General features: G+C 36.6%; 8 protein-coding genes across 8 annotated transcripts; 7 read left to right on the forward strand and 1 right to left on the reverse strand.

The window, feature by feature from the left end:
- Positions 1–641: 641 nt before the first annotated feature.
- MONOS_8569 (uncharacterized protein) lies at positions 642–1566 on the forward strand (the record flags this gene model as incomplete). The annotated part of the gene is made up of 2 exons (XM_067878991.1): positions 642–657; positions 1259–1566. The coding sequence occupies 2 exons, from the start codon at positions 642–644 to the stop codon at positions 1564–1566; spliced, it is 324 nt and encodes a 107-aa protein (XP_067733391.1).
- A 365-nt stretch (positions 1567–1931) lies between these two features.
- On the forward strand, positions 1932–2291 carry MONOS_8570 (uncharacterized protein; the record flags this gene model as incomplete). Its single annotated transcript, XM_067878993.1, has 1 exon — positions 1932–2291. The coding sequence occupies one exon, from the start codon at positions 1932–1934 to the stop codon at positions 2289–2291; it is 360 nt and encodes a 119-aa protein (XP_067733392.1).
- Positions 2292–3228: 937 nt separating this feature from the next.
- Positions 3229–3592, forward strand: MONOS_17096 (uncharacterized protein; the record flags this gene model as incomplete). The annotated part of the gene is made up of 2 exons (XM_067869982.1): positions 3229–3373; positions 3447–3592. 2 exons carry the CDS (start codon positions 3229–3231, stop codon positions 3590–3592), a joined length of 291 nt encoding a protein of 96 aa, XP_067733393.1.
- A 14-nt stretch (positions 3593–3606) lies between these two features.
- MONOS_8571 (uncharacterized protein) lies at positions 3607–4428 on the forward strand (the record flags this gene model as incomplete). Its single annotated transcript, XM_067878994.1, has 1 exon — positions 3607–4428. One exon carries the CDS (start codon positions 3607–3609, stop codon positions 4426–4428), a length of 822 nt encoding a protein of 273 aa, XP_067733394.1.
- A 1863-nt stretch (positions 4429–6291) lies between these two features.
- MONOS_8572 (uncharacterized protein) lies at positions 6292–6807 on the forward strand (the record flags this gene model as incomplete). The annotated part of the gene is made up of 1 exon (XM_067878995.1): positions 6292–6807. The coding sequence occupies one exon, from the start codon at positions 6292–6294 to the stop codon at positions 6805–6807; it is 516 nt and encodes a 171-aa protein (XP_067733395.1).
- A 2387-nt stretch (positions 6808–9194) lies between these two features.
- Positions 9195–10388, forward strand: MONOS_8573 (uncharacterized protein; the record flags this gene model as incomplete). The annotated part of the gene is made up of 1 exon (XM_067878996.1): positions 9195–10388. The coding sequence occupies one exon, from the start codon at positions 9195–9197 to the stop codon at positions 10386–10388; it is 1194 nt and encodes a 397-aa protein (XP_067733396.1).
- Positions 10389–10543: 155 nt separating this feature from the next.
- Positions 10544–14397, forward strand: MONOS_8574 (uncharacterized protein). The gene is made up of 3 exons (XM_067878997.1): positions 10544–10953; positions 11018–12049; positions 12198–14397. Exons 1-3 carry the CDS (start codon positions 10612–10614, stop codon positions 14289–14291), a joined length of 3468 nt encoding a protein of 1155 aa, XP_067733397.1. The 5' UTR covers positions 10544–10611; the 3' UTR covers positions 14292–14397.
- MONOS_8575 (uncharacterized protein) lies at positions 14380–16093 on the reverse strand. Its single transcript, XM_067878998.1, has 4 exons — positions 16014–16093; positions 15846–15952; positions 15430–15798; positions 14380–15318 (listed from the first exon to the last, which is right to left on the reverse strand). Exons 1-4 carry the CDS (start codon positions 16063–16065, stop codon positions 14926–14928), a joined length of 921 nt encoding a protein of 306 aa, XP_067733398.1. The 5' UTR covers positions 16066–16093; the 3' UTR covers positions 14380–14925.
- Between the last annotated feature and the right edge of the window lie 44 nt (positions 16094–16137).

The raw sequence follows: 16137 nt of genomic DNA on the forward strand, positions 1-16137 counted from the left end.
CGCCGTCACTGACCTTGTAACTGAGAAAAATAATATTTTCTATTCCGCAGAAAATATCCATTTTCTCTTATCTTCTCCGACTCATAAACTTACACGGAAAAAAGATAATTGAATAATCAAATTTACCACAACATTTTTTCAATCACAATTTTTTTTAAATGTCATCGATTGATTGCATGTTTTCAAGTTTTTCAACGATCTCTCTTCATATTTTCAAATATATTTTTTTAAATGAAAATATAAAACAACAAAAAAAATTACTCATGAAAGATCAACGATGCAACGATTTTATGATCTCATAAAAAATCACACATATGAAGTTAATTTATCAGAAAATTATAACATTTCAATGATGTTAATTTTTTTTCAAAAAATGTAAATTTTTTAAGTTTTTCGACAAATAATAATGTTGCAGATTCAATTTCCAGTCTGTATTTGAATATTGACTAAATACAACATTTTCATCACTTTCCGTCATTCAGCTTAAAACCAAATTTTTGCAAAAAAAAATAATTTTTATCAAAATACTCGATTTTATAAGTTTTAAAATAAAAGTTTACCAATTTCGAATAAAAAACCGTGCATCGAATGAAAATCAATAAATGAGAATATTATTTAAAAGCTAATGATACTGTGAAATAATGGATGAACATATGGGTAATTCTTTTTGAAAAGTCGCAAACGTTTAACTGATCTGAAAATTAGATCAAAAAAGATCAAAAATGTTGATCATTCCGTTCCCGTTATTGTTTTGAAAATGTTATATTTTGTAATTTATTTCGCTTTTAAAAGAAAAACAGGATAGAAATATGTTGAAATTATGTAGATTTTTAACTTTAGTTTGTGATACACTTATGTCAACATATGCATTCCAGCTATTTGAATAAAATGAATAAAATGATTTTATTTCTTCATTTTCATTTCATCTTGTTCGAATATTCATTAAAATTCATGGATAATTACTTTTTTTTAATGTTATTTTTGTTGAAAGATAAATAAAATTTTGTTCGCTTGAATAAAAGAATATTTTAATTAAGAATTATCAAACAGGAAAATTTTATTAAAACAACGCTTATAACAATCGAAGAATATTCGAAGAGTTGTAAACATTGAGCAATTATTTATGTTATTTTTAAAAATTGAAGAAAGATATGTTAATTTTCAAAAAAATCTCCATTAATTACAAACTCAAAAATGTAATCTCTTCAAATATAAATATACAAACAGTTTGTATCAAACAATTTTCTTTCATCATCAGCACCTGCGATTGATCCTTCGGATGCTTCTGCGTCATCAGCTTCACACACGTCGGAAGTGGTGTTGGACGACATCGAGAGGCGGCTGCGGATTATTGTGCCAGAGGCGGCTGGAGTGTATGGGCAGCACATTCCGCTGTCGCTGCAGCTGCTGCTATCGCCGCGGGAGCAGCAGGCACTACGGGAATATGTTGTGGCACGGTGTGTTGTGCTGCATGGAAATGTGTTTTGTGCGCACACGATGTGGAGCTTTAGACAATGCTTTCGGTTCCACTGGTGGTGCAGCTTCCGTCACTTGCAGTTTCAGTAGGCACGAAGTCGGGGAACAAGTGGATCTTTGCAGCTGCAGATGTGAATAGCATTCTTGTCAATCAACGATCTATTTGACCCATCGCTGATGTCGTCTGCGTAGAGCGGCTGGAGAAGCGTTAACATCAGCGAGGCATGTGATGGTGAAGCTGAAAGATGAGGTGATAATGTGCGAAGCGGTGGAGATTGCGGAGAAGGGGCAGTCGGAGGCAGGGCTGAGGAGAAGGATATGGTTCTGTCTCCAGCAGCGATTGCGTTGGCAGTTCCAAACTGCGAGTTGATAGAGAGGAATGTGATGGGAATGAGGCCAAAGGCGTGTATCCAACGACATACAGAGATTTTGTGGAAAGAATAAAACAAAACCAGATGAAGCTGGAAGAAGCAATTGCGCTGCTGATTGTGGAGGCGCTTGGGCTGAGTCGGCTGAGGTTTGTGAAGGCGGAGACATGGATAGCGATTTTTTCAGAGAGTCGCCTGCAACAAATGCTGAATAATGCACTCACTTTGCGTGCCTGCTATGTAACATCGGAATTCGCGAGAAATAAGAATGTTACAGCAGGAAAAGAATATGAGTGTTTGATTATTTCTTTAATGAAAAGTCGAATTGAAATAACTGGAGATGTGGAGCAGTTGTTAACATCAGTTGACCGTTTGACAATAATTGAGGAAAAAGACAAATTCGATGAAAAAGTTGAGGAAGAAACTTGCTATCTTTGCGCTGGGTGATAAGAAGAATAGGAAGAGGAAGAAGAAGAGGAATGGGGAGGAGAGGTTGAGCGAAGGCAGAATAGCGGAGTGCTCGTTGTTGTTGAATCTGGTGGTGAGCTGAAGAGAAGTGTTCTGGTTTAACAAGGCAGTCAACGAATGATGTGTGTGATTTGCAGATAAGCGGTTTGTGACTGTGCTGGACGAACTGAACATGCTGCTACCAAGAAGTCTTACAGCTTCGTGAATCAACGAACGTTGATACAGCAGAAGCACAACACCGAAGAAGCAGTTGTTTCTGGAGCCGTGCGAGATTTTGGTTCTATATTCAACAGGAGGGTGGCATGGATGAAGCAGACCATTGAAGAAGACTTGGTAAACAAGTTTTGTGCGCTTTTTAGAACGTTTCAGGTACAAAGCAGAGGAGCGCGAGTTTGCTTGTCGTATCTGCATCGTCAGGAAGGAGCCGATTCAAACGCTTTGCATGCTTCTTGCAGCATATGCATATGCGATGCAATGACGTGGTAGCGCAGGTTGGAATGATACATGGATGATTGGGAAAATGCTATGTCAAAAACGGCGGAGTGTGTTGAAATGACATGGATACCAGAGAAGGAGCAGAAGCAGGTTATGAAAAGGAGATGCCGAGCAATTGCAAGTTGATAATGTGAGCTCATGCTTTTGTAAGTGTGTTTGATGACCCGTCTGATGCGTAGACGAAGATAACACGGTTGCATGAGGGGAGGCAGGCAGAGATGCAGACATCAAAGGTGGAGTGGTCGTTCTTCAAGTTGGAAAAGAGGTTGGACACAGAAAAAGATAACTTCCATTTGTGGTTGAAGTCAGCAGCGTGGCTAAGGAATACAAAGGATTAAAAGTCTGTACTGATGCATCAGGTTGTGACGAAGAAGACTTGGAGGATTGAGGCAAGTTCAGATGCATGGGATACGATCTGTGTATGAGAAAGTGGAGGGATGATGGCAGACATGATGGAGAGAATAAGGAAGAAGATGATGATGAACATTGTGATAGGAGAGGGAACGGGAGCAGCGCCGAACTGGAGGAGAAGCGTTTCAGACTGGAAGAACATCAACTTTTAGGGGGTTTCAACAACAGTTGTGCTGAACGAAGCACCAGGGGAATGGAAGAGGAGGCGTGTGGTTATTTCGACGTAAGTGATTGCAGGGAAGGGGCAGAGCATTACCGTAGTGACAACAGCCGATGAGAGCGAGGAAGCGAAGGTGATGGATGCGGATCAAGCTTGTGTCACGGAAGAAGGAAAATTGAGGGAAAAGAAGGAGGAGGAGGAGAAGGACGATTGAGTGAAATACGGCTGATGATTGTGTTTGACCCGAAGAAGCACGTTTTGCAGAAGATGCACTCGGCGCTGATTCTGCCAGAAAAAGTTCTGAGAAGCAGATGTTGGGAAGCAGAAGATGAGAAGGATGAAGAAAAGAAGGAAGAAAAGAAGGAACAGAAGGAGAAGGAGAAGGAGAAGGAGAAAATAAAATCATCGACATCAACATCATCAAGATGTGAAAGTGAATGTTCCAGTTCAAATGGGAAGAAGACAGGAGGAGTGTCATTGAAGAAAGCATATCTTTCGAAATGTGTTGCGACGCGGAAGAAAAAAGATCTGTCGACATCTTCATATGAATGCTACAGTTGCTTTGGAGGAATTCTTCATCTGCTGAAGTGCGTGATGAAGGCGAAGACGAAGAAGAATGAGGGAGATGAGGCAAAAGTGAGGGAATTTGATGTGTGGTGTAATGCGTTTGAGGAGCTGTACAAGTTGGTTGATGAGGATGAGGATGAAGATGAAGATGAAGATGAAGATGAAGATGAAGATGAAGATGAAGATGAAGATGAAGATGAAGATGAAGATGAAGATGAAGATGAAGATGAAGATGAAGATGAAGATGAAGATGAAGATGAAGATGAAGATGAAGATGAAGATGAAGATGAAGATGAAGATGAAGATGAAGATGAAGATGAAGATGAAGATGAAGATGAAGATGAAGATGAAGATGAAGATGAAGATGAAGATGAAGATGAAGATGAAGATGAAGATGAAGATGAAGATGAAGATGAAGATGAAGATGAAGATGAAGAAGAAGATGAAGATGAAGATGAAGAAGAAATAGAAAGGGAAGAATGAGAAAGAGAAGGAGAAAACAATGGAGAAGAAGAGGAAGAAGAAGAATGTGCAGAAAATGTTGAAGATGATCTATTTTCAAATTTTTGTATTTTTCTTTCATTTTTGTTGGACAAATTGGCAAAACAAGCATTTGAAAAATGAGAAGAAGAATTTTCAATGGAAGAAGGTTTGTTTGAGAGGAAGAGAGAAGAAGAAGAGAAAGAAGAAGGAGAAGAGAAGAAATTCCAAGAGTTTTGCGATCTAGACAGCGAATTTGCATATGAGCAGTTTCATGGTCTGATGTTCAAAAGTACATCGAAATACTTTGCGAAAGCGATTCGGCCTAGTTGAGCAAGCAAAAATAAGAAGATAATTAACCACTATTTTCAGGGCTCGTGCGATGTGGGGATGTTTGAGGAATACGCAGAGACAGCTTTGTGTGCTGGGCCGAATGCAGTGGAGCAAGTGCCTGTGCCGGCAAGACTGGTGGAGTTGGGGCAAAAGGCGAAGAAAAGAGGAGAAGGAAGAGGAGAAGGAAGAGGAGAAGAATTACTAAAGAGGAGTGTGAGGAAATGTGTGGCGCTTGTGGAGAATGTGAAAGTGAAGATGAAGAAGCAAGCGAGATATAAGAAAGAAGAGGAGAAGATGTTTGAGACAGTGCTTCGATCGGGATTGGATGTTGAGGGGTTGATTGAGGCAGAAGAAGAAGAAGAAAGAAGAAAGAGCAGTGTGAAAGGAGCATCGGCGCAAGCATTCAACGAAAGAGGGGTTTTGTCACAAGATAAAAGTACATATCAGAACGATGGAAGTGAAGGTGATTTGAGTTTGCGTTTCGAATGAGACGGCAACGATAAAGCAAATGGAGCTTGTGCAGAATAAAGAAGGGATTCTGCCTGACATGCATAAGATTATTTTCAACGATGTGCAGCTGAGTGACATGCGCGCAATGGGCGGGTGAAACATTCGGAACAATGACGAGTTGAAGCTGATGCTGTGTCTGCTTGGAGGTGCAACTGAAGCGAAATAGCAGATGAGGCAGACGAAGCAGATTGAAAGAGAGGTGAGGTTGAGTGGTAGAATGGCAATGTCGATGGTTGAGACGGCAGGAGCAGGTGCATTGGCAGTGCTGATGCTGAAAACGGTGATGCAATCGAATGCAATACAGAGAATGAGCAAGCAGGAGCGATGCCTCGAAAAGCATTTCAGATTGTCCACTCATTTTCAGCGGATGTACAGTTAAGTACTAAGATGTTATAGAATATGGAAGCAGAGAATGAGCGTTATGACTTTGCTTCTTCTTTTTGTGGCTCTTTTGCAGACGGTGGTGGAGGTGGTGTTGAGGAAGAAGAAGAGATAGCCAATTGTGAAGTTCCTGCAGGTGGAACATTCAAAGGAAGAGATGGAAAAATAATATTATCGCGCGAAGACTATTCTGACTGCTCCAATTGAGTGGAGACATTTCTATCTGGATAATGAGCGATATCTGCTTTGGGGAGTTGTAGAAGGGAAAGAATGTGATGTTTGAAGGTGCATGAAGGTTCTTCCTTTTGTGTCAGTGAATGTGATTGAAGGCACTGAAACGTTTACATCAGCAGTGTTTGAAGCCGCACTGACAGATATTTGTGTGCGGCCGGTTTGTGTAGAAAAGGTATTTAAGACGATGAGATGAAGTGGAAGTTCTTCTATTTGAAGAATGAAAACAGCAGCTGTGCTGTTTGTGAAGGAGATGGAGTGGTTTGATGAAAAAAAGAAGTGAAAGAAAAGGAAAGAGAAAGAAAAGGATAAAGGCAATCGATAAAACACAGATCGATGTTGAACTTGCCAAGCAAATGCATGCACATGAAATCGGTAGTTGTGCAGGAGTTTGTATATGACGTGGGCTAAATGTGGGAAGTGAAAGAGGAAGGGTGGAAGGTGAGGAAGGATGTTGGATGGGAGAAGATGCGAGCAGGGTGTGTGTGTGTGCGATGCGGTTCTGACGAACACGAAGGAGGTGCAGAGGTCTGTGGAGGTGCTGATGCAAGTGCCAGGAGGGTCGTTTGTGCTGCAAAGGGGCAGTGCGACGAGGACACAGAGCGTTGTTCTGGGGGCGTATGGGACGCAGACGGTGTCGTATGTGTTCTATTTCCCGGAGGGTGGGGAGTTTGTGCACTATCCTTCACAAATGGCAATGCGAGGGCATTTGATGCACTGCAGCCGAGAAGGACAAAGATACTTGTGGCAAAGCGCGCTACTGCACAGCCAGAGCGAAGAGATTGGGAGTATGTGTCGCAGGAGGCAGAGATAATAGTGTTGCTGGAGTTTCAGGAGAAGGAGAATCTCCTCAAAGCGGATGAAGAATTTTCAATGATAATGTTCCGGAGGGAGGAGAAGAGTATGTTTGAGAGTGTGATTGCGTGATGTTTCCTGCGTGTGAAAATGACTGTGACGAAAGCAGATGTGTGTGCACTACAGTGTTGCCCGTTCATCAATGTGCGGACTTTTGTGTTAGGGAAAGAGTGCCAAAAATGTGAATATGAAAAATCTTATATAAAATTAAATATAAAAGAAAAAAGTTTCAAACCATCGGTTATAATAATTATTATGTTTATTTTAACTAGTAAAAGTCATATATGATTCCACAAAAATAGATATTCATTCTGAGTTTAAAGAAAATCCGAATGAATTCAAACATCTGCAATAGTCAGAATTCTTGCTAATTCACAAAAAAGAATCGATGCACACTATGAAAATTTCATGAATCAGCAATTACAAAATAAACTGAAAAACGCTATCACATATTTATCATTAATTCTCAATTTTTAATTTTGATCAAAAAAGTTGATACATAATTTTTTGAAAAAAAAATATCTTCTCATAAAGAAGTTTGTTTTGAGCCTACTAACATCACTGTGTAATTTTTATATTTTTATTTGTATTATGGAAACGGAGTGTTTTTTTTATTAACTTTCATGGGATTAATTTTTGATCTATAGCGACTTTTCAAAAAGAATTACCCATATCATTTAACAAAAAACATAACATCAAAAATTTCAACTTTTTCAATTTCAAAGTTTCTAAAAAAATTCAATTTTGAATATTATCTTTGATATTTCAGCTCTTGGTGAATATTTTTTATTCAACGCAATTGAAACAAAAAAGGAAAATCACACCTTAACTCAAATGGGCATAATGAAACTTGAAGGACATCAATGAAATTTTAAAATATTCATTTATTTTTATTATTCTGTTCTTTAAGTTAACAGTTTTATAAAGTATAGTTTATATGTCTGAAATAAATGGATTTATAGACAATGAAGGTTTTAAAAAAGTGAAAAAAATAGAAAACGATAAGAGAGTTGTAAACACACTTTATTTTTCATCCTCAAATTTTGTCTCTTTTTCGTAATTCATACATGCACACGTTAGATGTCAATGCAGAAATACTATTTTAACATTCAGAAAAGCCTTATTTCGCGAGAATTATATATCTGAAAATTTCTGATCAAAGTGATCATAGGATCAATATTTTTTGTTTTTTAAATTAACTTACTCAATTTCAAGTTTTTTTGAAATTTTTTCATGCTTTCGTAACAAAGGGATTATAATTAACTTATATAACTTCTATTTTTTCTTAGAACGATTAAATTGTGAAAAATAACTGATGTGCTTTTAGTTGCAGTATGCCCTCAAATGGTCATTGTCCGTCAATTCCATTAAAAAAATTAAAGTTTCTTTTAAAAAAAATGAAAATATAGTTATTACCCAAAACTCAATTTTTTATCTTATCGTTTCTCTTTCCTTTTTTTATGCAATGGAACAAAGGTTTTTCTTTGAATTTTTATTATTAAAACTTTAACTTTATTATGTGGTTATAGGCGTAGCTAGACATTTTCTTGATTCCGCTTTTAAAAATCTTTCAAATATTCTTCAATCCGTTTGTTCTTGTTTAAACAACGAATTAACTTATGAGAAATAGAAAGAAGAATCTTTAGAAAAAAAGAAAAACGAATTGTTGAATTCGTTAAGAATTCACGATAAGGAATCCATCGGATCAATAGTATATCAGTTTTTTATTGCTCGAAATCTTCAAATAAATGAACGAGTATAGGGAATTCATTATTTAGGTGAAAAGGAAGATTTCGAAAGGCATTTGATCGCATACTTGTATATTAAGAAGACTCTCGGCCTTATTGATAAATCAAACGATAATGAAACAAGTCAAAACGAAATTAATGAATGCATTTACAAGTATGATTTGCTTGTAATTTCAAATATAACTCTTTCATTACCTTCTCAGGATTATTTTTATTGCAAACTATCTGAACAATAAGTATTTAACTGTGTTTAAGAATCAAGCAATAAAACAATTCGGCGAAAGACAGATAAAAGCAATTGAAAATGGAGAAGAACATTTGGTTGGAAAAGATTTAAAATCTAAGTATTTTCAGTCAAATATAAACAAAGATACTTTAAATGAAGAAATAAACCGATTGTGCAATAAAGAAAACATAATAAATCCTTTGAATTCAACTACAACAAATATTTCCAACCTGACAAATTCGACTGGGTTAGCAGCAATTTCTACGCCAACGCCATCACAAAATTCATCACTTTTTGCATCAAAATCTTCATTGTCATTCTATCCAATCTCTCCTCTTTCATCGTCTCAAACCAGTCAGCTTTCTTCTGCTTCTCCTTCGGGCATTGAGGGGCAATTCTTGACACAAAAAATTTCGAAGCCAATAAATGTGTTGGAAAATGAGAAACCGCACGCATATGCAGATGCAAGACAAGCTTTGAATAATATGCCAACCAGTTCATCTCCAGTACCTCACTTAAATTTATCTTCTTCATTTTCTCCTCAAAGTGTTCAACCACAGTACTATCCCATCCAGTCGCCTGTGCCTTCTAGTGGCTCGATTCCATTTCGTCAAATCACAAGGGAGCAATTCGAACAATTGTCACCTGAGGACAAGGCCAGATATGTATCCTCCTACCAACAATTGTGCGTGCAGCAAGCGAGCTGGTTTACTTGGCAACAGCAGCAATTTCAATTATATCCCCAAACGAATATATGGGGACAGCAAAATCCTTATGCTTCACAAAGTCCCGTTCCAATGAATTTTGCTGCGTCTTCAAGCGGCACAAATTCTTTGAGTAATTTTGATAATCAGGCTCATCCCCCTTTAAAAGGTCCAGATCGGTCTTCGCTTTTCACGGAGTACACAGGCATGCCTCACATTTTGCCTACGGACTATAAAGTTGTGCATACACAACAACAGAGCGGATCTCTTAATAGCAGAAATCTGCAAGAGCCACCATCTGCATTTTATCAAACACACAATGCTGTTATTGCTGCAAGTGCTCCGCCTCCAAAACTTCCAACTCAAAAAGACAACTCTCAAACAAATTCATCGTCTTTTAAGTCATATCACACAGAAACGATATTTTCATCAGAAATCATGCCACAACCTGTTTACCACATCCCAGAGCCTTGTTTTGGTGCACAGCCTGAAAAATACCTCGAACCATCACATTCAAAACCATCTCAACCCAATTATCAATTATCACCATCTGCTACCACTTCTGTTTCTCCTGCATCCCCATCATCTTCACCATTACCGCAAGCAACCGCTTCGGTCCATCTTCAGTCATCTCCTCCGAATCTAACGCAAGGCCCGCCACCAACCGACCAGTTCAAGCCACTTTTTCCAAGCACATCTCCATTCACAATTGAATTCCACAAGCATAAAGATCTTCCGAAAGATGAAAAGTTAACTCAAAAGATGATTTATTTTTGGTACAAGATATCAGAAATGTTTACCCCTGATTTGCTTGGTTCCTCCTTTTACCCTTCAATTTTTCAGAAATCTAAATTGCAAACGACAACTTCAGAAGATTCTGACAGAACTCCGAGACGTTATGAAAATATCTTTTTTAACGTTATAAAATTGCCGCGTGATGACATACCCGTAAATAAGGAAGATGACTCTATTTAACTTCAGTGTTTTCCCAGTTAACTCAATGTTTTTTGTGAATTTTTTTTAGTAGAAAGATTCGTCTCATTTTATAATTTATTAGCATCTTATCATCGACAAGATATTTATCCTTTTTGAGAATTTTTTCGTAACAATTATTTTGATCAGTCAGTTCCACAATTTGTCAAATTAATAAATAAAATCTTGAAAAACCTATTAATTTATCAACAAATAACAAACATTTATGCCCAATGAAATTCAAAATTCTTTGTTGGAAATCGCTTCAAAGAATATCAATCTTGGAACAATGCTATCGGAACTGAAATTGTTATTCGAAAGTAAAGATACTTTTCACCTTTCACAAAATTTATCACAATTTATAACTGAAGAAATTGCATCAAATGAAAAAGAAATAGCCTTTACATTTTTTCTTCTCTCATTGTACAAAGAATCTCCTTTGGAGCAGCATCCATTTTATCATGTTTTGAAAAATATTATTGAGTGCGATGCCAAGAACGAAAAAATGATCCCAGAATCACCAATATCTCGTTTCATTTTGTATGTTAATTACTTTGGCCTGGGAAGGGTGTGCATTTTTAATATATACACATAATTAACACAAAAATGCCTTATTCATATTAACTCATTAGGTTTCTCAATTAACCCCAAATGAAACTCTTCAGATGCTTGCAAATGACGACGTCATAATACCTAACTTTTCATTTATTCCAAATTCGCAAAAGAAAATTTGTAAGTCAAATGTCGTTGGACTTGATTTGTCTGAAAAGAAAATATCATCTCAAAGGGAAATCAACAGAAGGGAGTGGATAAATTTGCGTTCTTCTAAAAAAATTTTAAAAGAGAGTTCTTTTCTCAATAGAAAAGAGGAACCGCTTTTCAATTCAACTTATTCTTCAGAAAATCAAAAATCAAATAGCACTTCAACTCCTTATCATGAGAATAGACAAAATTCTTTTTGCTTTCAGGAGAAAAACTCTTTCCTACCAAAGGAAATGAACGACAGAATTCAAAAACATGATACGGCTACTATGTATTTCCCACTATTAACTCCCATTTCCGACGAAAGAATGGAAGAAAACAGTAAACTGAATATTTTACCAAGAGACTACGATCTTAAAAGGAGATGCAAAAAATATCTTTTACAAAGGAGAAAAAGAATACATTCTCTGCATTCAGCAATTGATGAATATCAGAACGAGAAGTCTGATGAAATCGATGATGAAGAAGATGATGAACTTGAGGAAGAAGAGGAAAAAGAAGCTGAAATTTATAAATTCAAACATATGCAAATGGAAGATGGGCATGATGCAAAAGAAGTTAAACAAAATGCATGCGAATGCAAAGGAAATAACAAAGAAATACAAGGAAAAATTGAAAAAGCAAATCAGATTTGCGAATTTCAAGAAGACAAAAGCGGAAAAATGAGGACAGAGTATTTTAAATGTGACTCACAATCAGAAGATGAAAGAAAAGCAAACAGCATTTCAAGAAAAAATGAAAAAATTGAGGTATATTGCAGTGATTATACGGGTAATGTGGAAAGGGAAAAGGAACTTCGAGAATTAAATGAAAGTTCATTTTATTGTTCAGCTTTTAATCCTTCTCAGAAGGAGGATTCATTTCCTCCATTTCCTTGCGATAATTCATTTTACAATTTAAAGGTTTGCTTTTTTTCCTTTTTTCCTTTTTTTCACCCCAATCTCATTTTTGCATTTTGTTCTCTTTATTGCAATCTTCTTATGATTTTATCCATATAATGCCTAATTTTTAATTTTGATAAATTCTTCTGTCAATTTTCAAAATCAACAGGAGCGACAGTTGGGGTTAACAATTCAAGACAATCTATTTGGTTATGAAGGAAGTAATGATATTCAAAGCGATAAAAAAGCAAAGTCAGATATTCACAGAAATATTCTCAGCATTGATGCTCAGCCACTCAACACTTACAAATCGATCCAATCACCTCCTTCTTCAAAAGAATATGATTATTCTTCTTCCATTTTGTCTTCTTCTGCATCTGCATCTGCATCTTCATCTTCATCTACATCTTCATCTGCTTCCACCTATGCATCTTTCCCTGCATACTCTTCTTTTGTAGCAGAAACTCAACACACACATAATGCTTACGTTCCATCCTTAATTTCACAACAGCAGAATCCAGCACATATCGTTTCAAATAGTTCACTTCCTTTTCCCTCTTATTCTACAAGTAAGACAACAACTGATCATCATTTCTGGGCATCTTCAAATCAACAACCGTCCATTGCATCTCAGCCTCCGTCGTTGCTCTTCCCTTCAAATGATTTTCCTCACCATGCAGAATCACATACTCAATTCACACTATTGCCCAAAGCAGCAAGCTCAAATGTGAGTTCTGCATTTTCATTTAATCTTTCACAAAATCCAACTTCAGTGCCATTTCAGCTAACCCACAGTTCGCCTTTCCTCAAACAAAGCGTTGCATACCCCAAACTTGGTGAATCATCTCGACAATTTACAAATGTTTCTTCAAATACACAAATTCCATACAAACCATCACTTCCTACGACAAATGCGTTTGCTTTATCTCCTCAAGCGTTATCATCGCAGCAAAGTCCTTTGGACGGTTCATCTTCTTGTCAGCAAACAGGAATATCAGCGGATGGAAAAACTGCCGCTGGTTCGATACAACAGCAGCTACAAGAGATAATCAATGCTGCCTTCGAAAGACCCCTTCCTCTTCGAGCTCTTCATCCTCTTCTAAACTTCTTTGCAGAAGGATCGCTTCTGAAAGATCTGCAATCACAACCCCAAAACTTACATGCACATAACATTCCAAAGTCTGCCTCTTCTCCAACGCTGTCATTATCTTCTGAAGAGACCTGCTTTGCACCTTCGTCGTCATCGTCTCCATCATCATCATCTCCTTCTTCGATTTCTTCGACTCCTTCTTCTTCAGCTTTGAGCATCATGCCTTCAACAAGAGAACCCCTCAAAGCAGAGCCAGAAGGCGAGAAAGAGCGAGCCTTATTGAATATACACGAGGCAGCAGTGGTTTGTGTCTGCTCGCTGTCGTGTGAAGAATACCAGAAACTGATTGCGCACAATCCACGTGTTGCACAAGGATCAGTGGATGTGTTGTTTAGTGATCTGAACATATACAAGTTGAGATTGAAGCATTGGGTATATTCAGGGCAGGACGAGGACAAGAAGCAAATGATTGAAAAACTTAGGAATCATCACATTGGGCTTTCTTCACATGAGCACGTGTTAACAGTGGCAGACTGCTTACAGCAGACGATGAAGTGCTTTTTAACAGCAAATGTGCTCGATTTCGTGTTTGAGCTGTGCACGAGGCATCCTCTCCCATGCGATTACATTCAGAGTTTTCTGATTCACTGTGTCAATAGCGTGGCAGAATACGAAGAACAAGAAGCTTCAGAAGCACAGGATTGGGAGCAAAGTCAGGAGCAACCAAAAAGCATCAACCTATCTTCAGTGCATATTTCTGGAAGTGGTACATCATCTTTTCCAGCTTCTTCTTCTTCTTCTTCTTCCTTTTCCTCATCAGCTCGGCAAGCATCTCTTCATCATTCGTTTGCTTCATCTTCCAAACCTCTTCGGATGGATGTAGCTGGCGTTGTGCGTAGTATTTCTTTGTTTATTGGAGCTTTGCTGTCAAAAAAAATTATTGTGCTGTCGCCTAAATCCTCCTTGCATTCGCCAGAGGATGAACTGATTACAAGAATGGTGGGAGAGTGGTTCTTTGATGAAGGGAATCTGCTTGTGATGCTGGAGAAGTTTTCGTTGGAGCATGCATCAATTGATACAACAAATCTGTATCAGACAATAAAGACGCTTCAAAGGAGCATTCATAATGAAAAGAAGAACTTAGTTGACGAAGTCAATACGCAAGCAGGCTGAAGTGGAATATGATTTTTCATTATAATATTTTGCATTTTTTGTTTAAGAGCATTTCTATTTTTGGGAATAAAAAATAAATCGACAATTGATATTTTTTAAAAAGAAAGCATGTTGTTCAAATGTATATTTAGAAGATTCCTTAATGGAAAAAGAATATTTTCTAAAACAAATAAATTCAAATGAAAGCTGAGAATGTAAAAAAATCTCAAAAAGATGAAATAAAAAATAATAATTATAAATAAAGAACCTTTGAAGAAATGACTAGTTCAAAAGGTAAATGAAAAACAAGAAGAGAAATATGAAAAATAATCAAATAAAAAATTTTGAAACTTTTATTTTAGCGATTATGAAAGAATTTTCTATTTTCACGTTATAAAAAAAATTAATTAATTAATTAATTGATAAAATAAAATAACATTAAATAAAAAAAATGAATCGGAAACAATAGCTATAATTGAAACAATAAATAATCCAGAAAAGGATTTTAAAAAATATATGATTAAATAAAATATAACTAGTTCTCACGTTCAAAAAGAAGCAAAAAATTGTGATAGATTCCAGGAAGATTTCTTTGAAAAATAGAGGAGATTTGTAATTATTGGATAGCCTAAATTTCGTTCCATGGCCATTTCAATCATTCTTTAATGTTTACATCAACAGCAAATCCTTGATGCATTGTCAATTCCTGATTTTCCTCAGGGGGCAGCGAAGTTTTATTGTCATTTGAATCCGCGTAAGCACTCTGAACTATACTTCCTTCATTTGGCTGATATGTGCTTTCTGTTGGAACAGGAATTGGAGGTTGAAATCCAAGGGGCTGAAATTGTGGTGACTGGAAGCTTTGTTGCGGCGTTATTGCAGGTGCTGCGGGATAGCTTGCTGGAAACGCTGTCGGATATTGGGAAGCCGGAAGCTGCGACGGAGGCGCAATTGTATCTGAAGGTAAACCAGTTGCAGGCTGCATTGGATAGATAGAATTAAAAGCACCATTATTTGGATAGTTTGGTAATTGGAATTGATTCGATATCTGCTTTGTTAAAAAACATGTTGATTAAACAAAAAAATTTGAATATTAACAAAGCAAAAGTGTAAATAGAAATAATTTTTAATATGAAAGCCTATCAAATAGACAACAAACATTTAGCTGTTGAAGATATGTGAAAACATAATGGATCATTGATTGAATATGATCAGAATCGTACGAGACACTTGGAGAAATTGTACTTCCATCTCTCAAAAAAATCGTAAAATAATGGCAATATGTTATGCGCTCTCGTCCATTATTTGTTATTTGACTAACTCCTAGTGATGCCTCAATATTAACTATGTCGTTCATTTTAATAGTTTTTTCGCTTTTTTTTGCACAAACAAGTTTCCCGATGCATGATGGTTGACTTTTTAAAGTAAGAATTCCTTCTTCTGGGTCCAATATTATATAATGATGAAAACTATCTCTTGCTGTACAAATAAACACGCCAGCTCCAATTACAACAAAAATAACTATAATCTAATAAACAACTTTCAAATAGTAAGCAGAAAAAAAAAGGATAATACAATTATAGGAAATGAAGGCCCAGCCAATACAATAACCACAATCAGCATTCCAACACATACTGCAGTCCAAAGAGAAATAAAAACCAAGCCAATATATGATGGCGATTCTTCAAGCATAATACAAAAACATGCACAATTTTCATTTATTTAAAGAATGAAGAACCAAACCATGAAACTTCTTTTTTTCGAGATGAACAGCTGTTGGAGCCTGCGGAATCATAAGTAAAAAACAACAATCTTAAATATTTAAAAAGGTTATTTGATCAAAGTGAAAAAAAATGTATAAACAATC

This window comes from Monocercomonoides exilis (assembly GCF_001643675.1).
Source record: "Monocercomonoides exilis strain PA203 chromosome Unknown scaffold7-2047599, whole genome shotgun sequence".
NCBI classification, from domain to species: domain Eukaryota; phylum Preaxostyla; order Oxymonadida; family Polymastigidae; genus Monocercomonoides; species Monocercomonoides exilis.

Bases quoted from the DNA above. Each gene is read 5' to 3' on its own strand.
- MONOS_8574 (XM_067878997.1), top strand. From the start codon at position 10,612: ATGCCCAATGAAATTCAAAATTCTTTGTTGGAAATCGCTTCAAAGAAT. The intron at 10,954-11,017 runs GTGTGCATTTTT...TTAACTCATTAG, and splicing joins ATTACTTTGGCCTGGGAAGG to GTTTCTCAATTAACCCCAAA. The intron at 12,050-12,197 runs GTTTGCTTTTTT...CAAAATCAACAG, and splicing joins ATTCATTTTACAATTTAAAG to GAGCGACAGTTGGGGTTAAC.
- MONOS_8575 (XM_067878998.1), bottom strand. From the start codon at position 16,065: ATGATTCCGCAGGCTCCAACAGCTGTTCATCTCGAAAAAAAGAAGTTT. The intron at 15,953-16,013 runs GTTTGGTTCTTC...TTATGCTTGAAG, and splicing joins CGAAAAAAAGAAGTTTCATG to AATCGCCATCATATATTGGC. The intron at 15,799-15,845 runs GTATTATCCTTT...GTTGTTTATTAG, and splicing joins GGCCTTCATTTCCTATAATT to ATTATAGTTATTTTTGTTGT.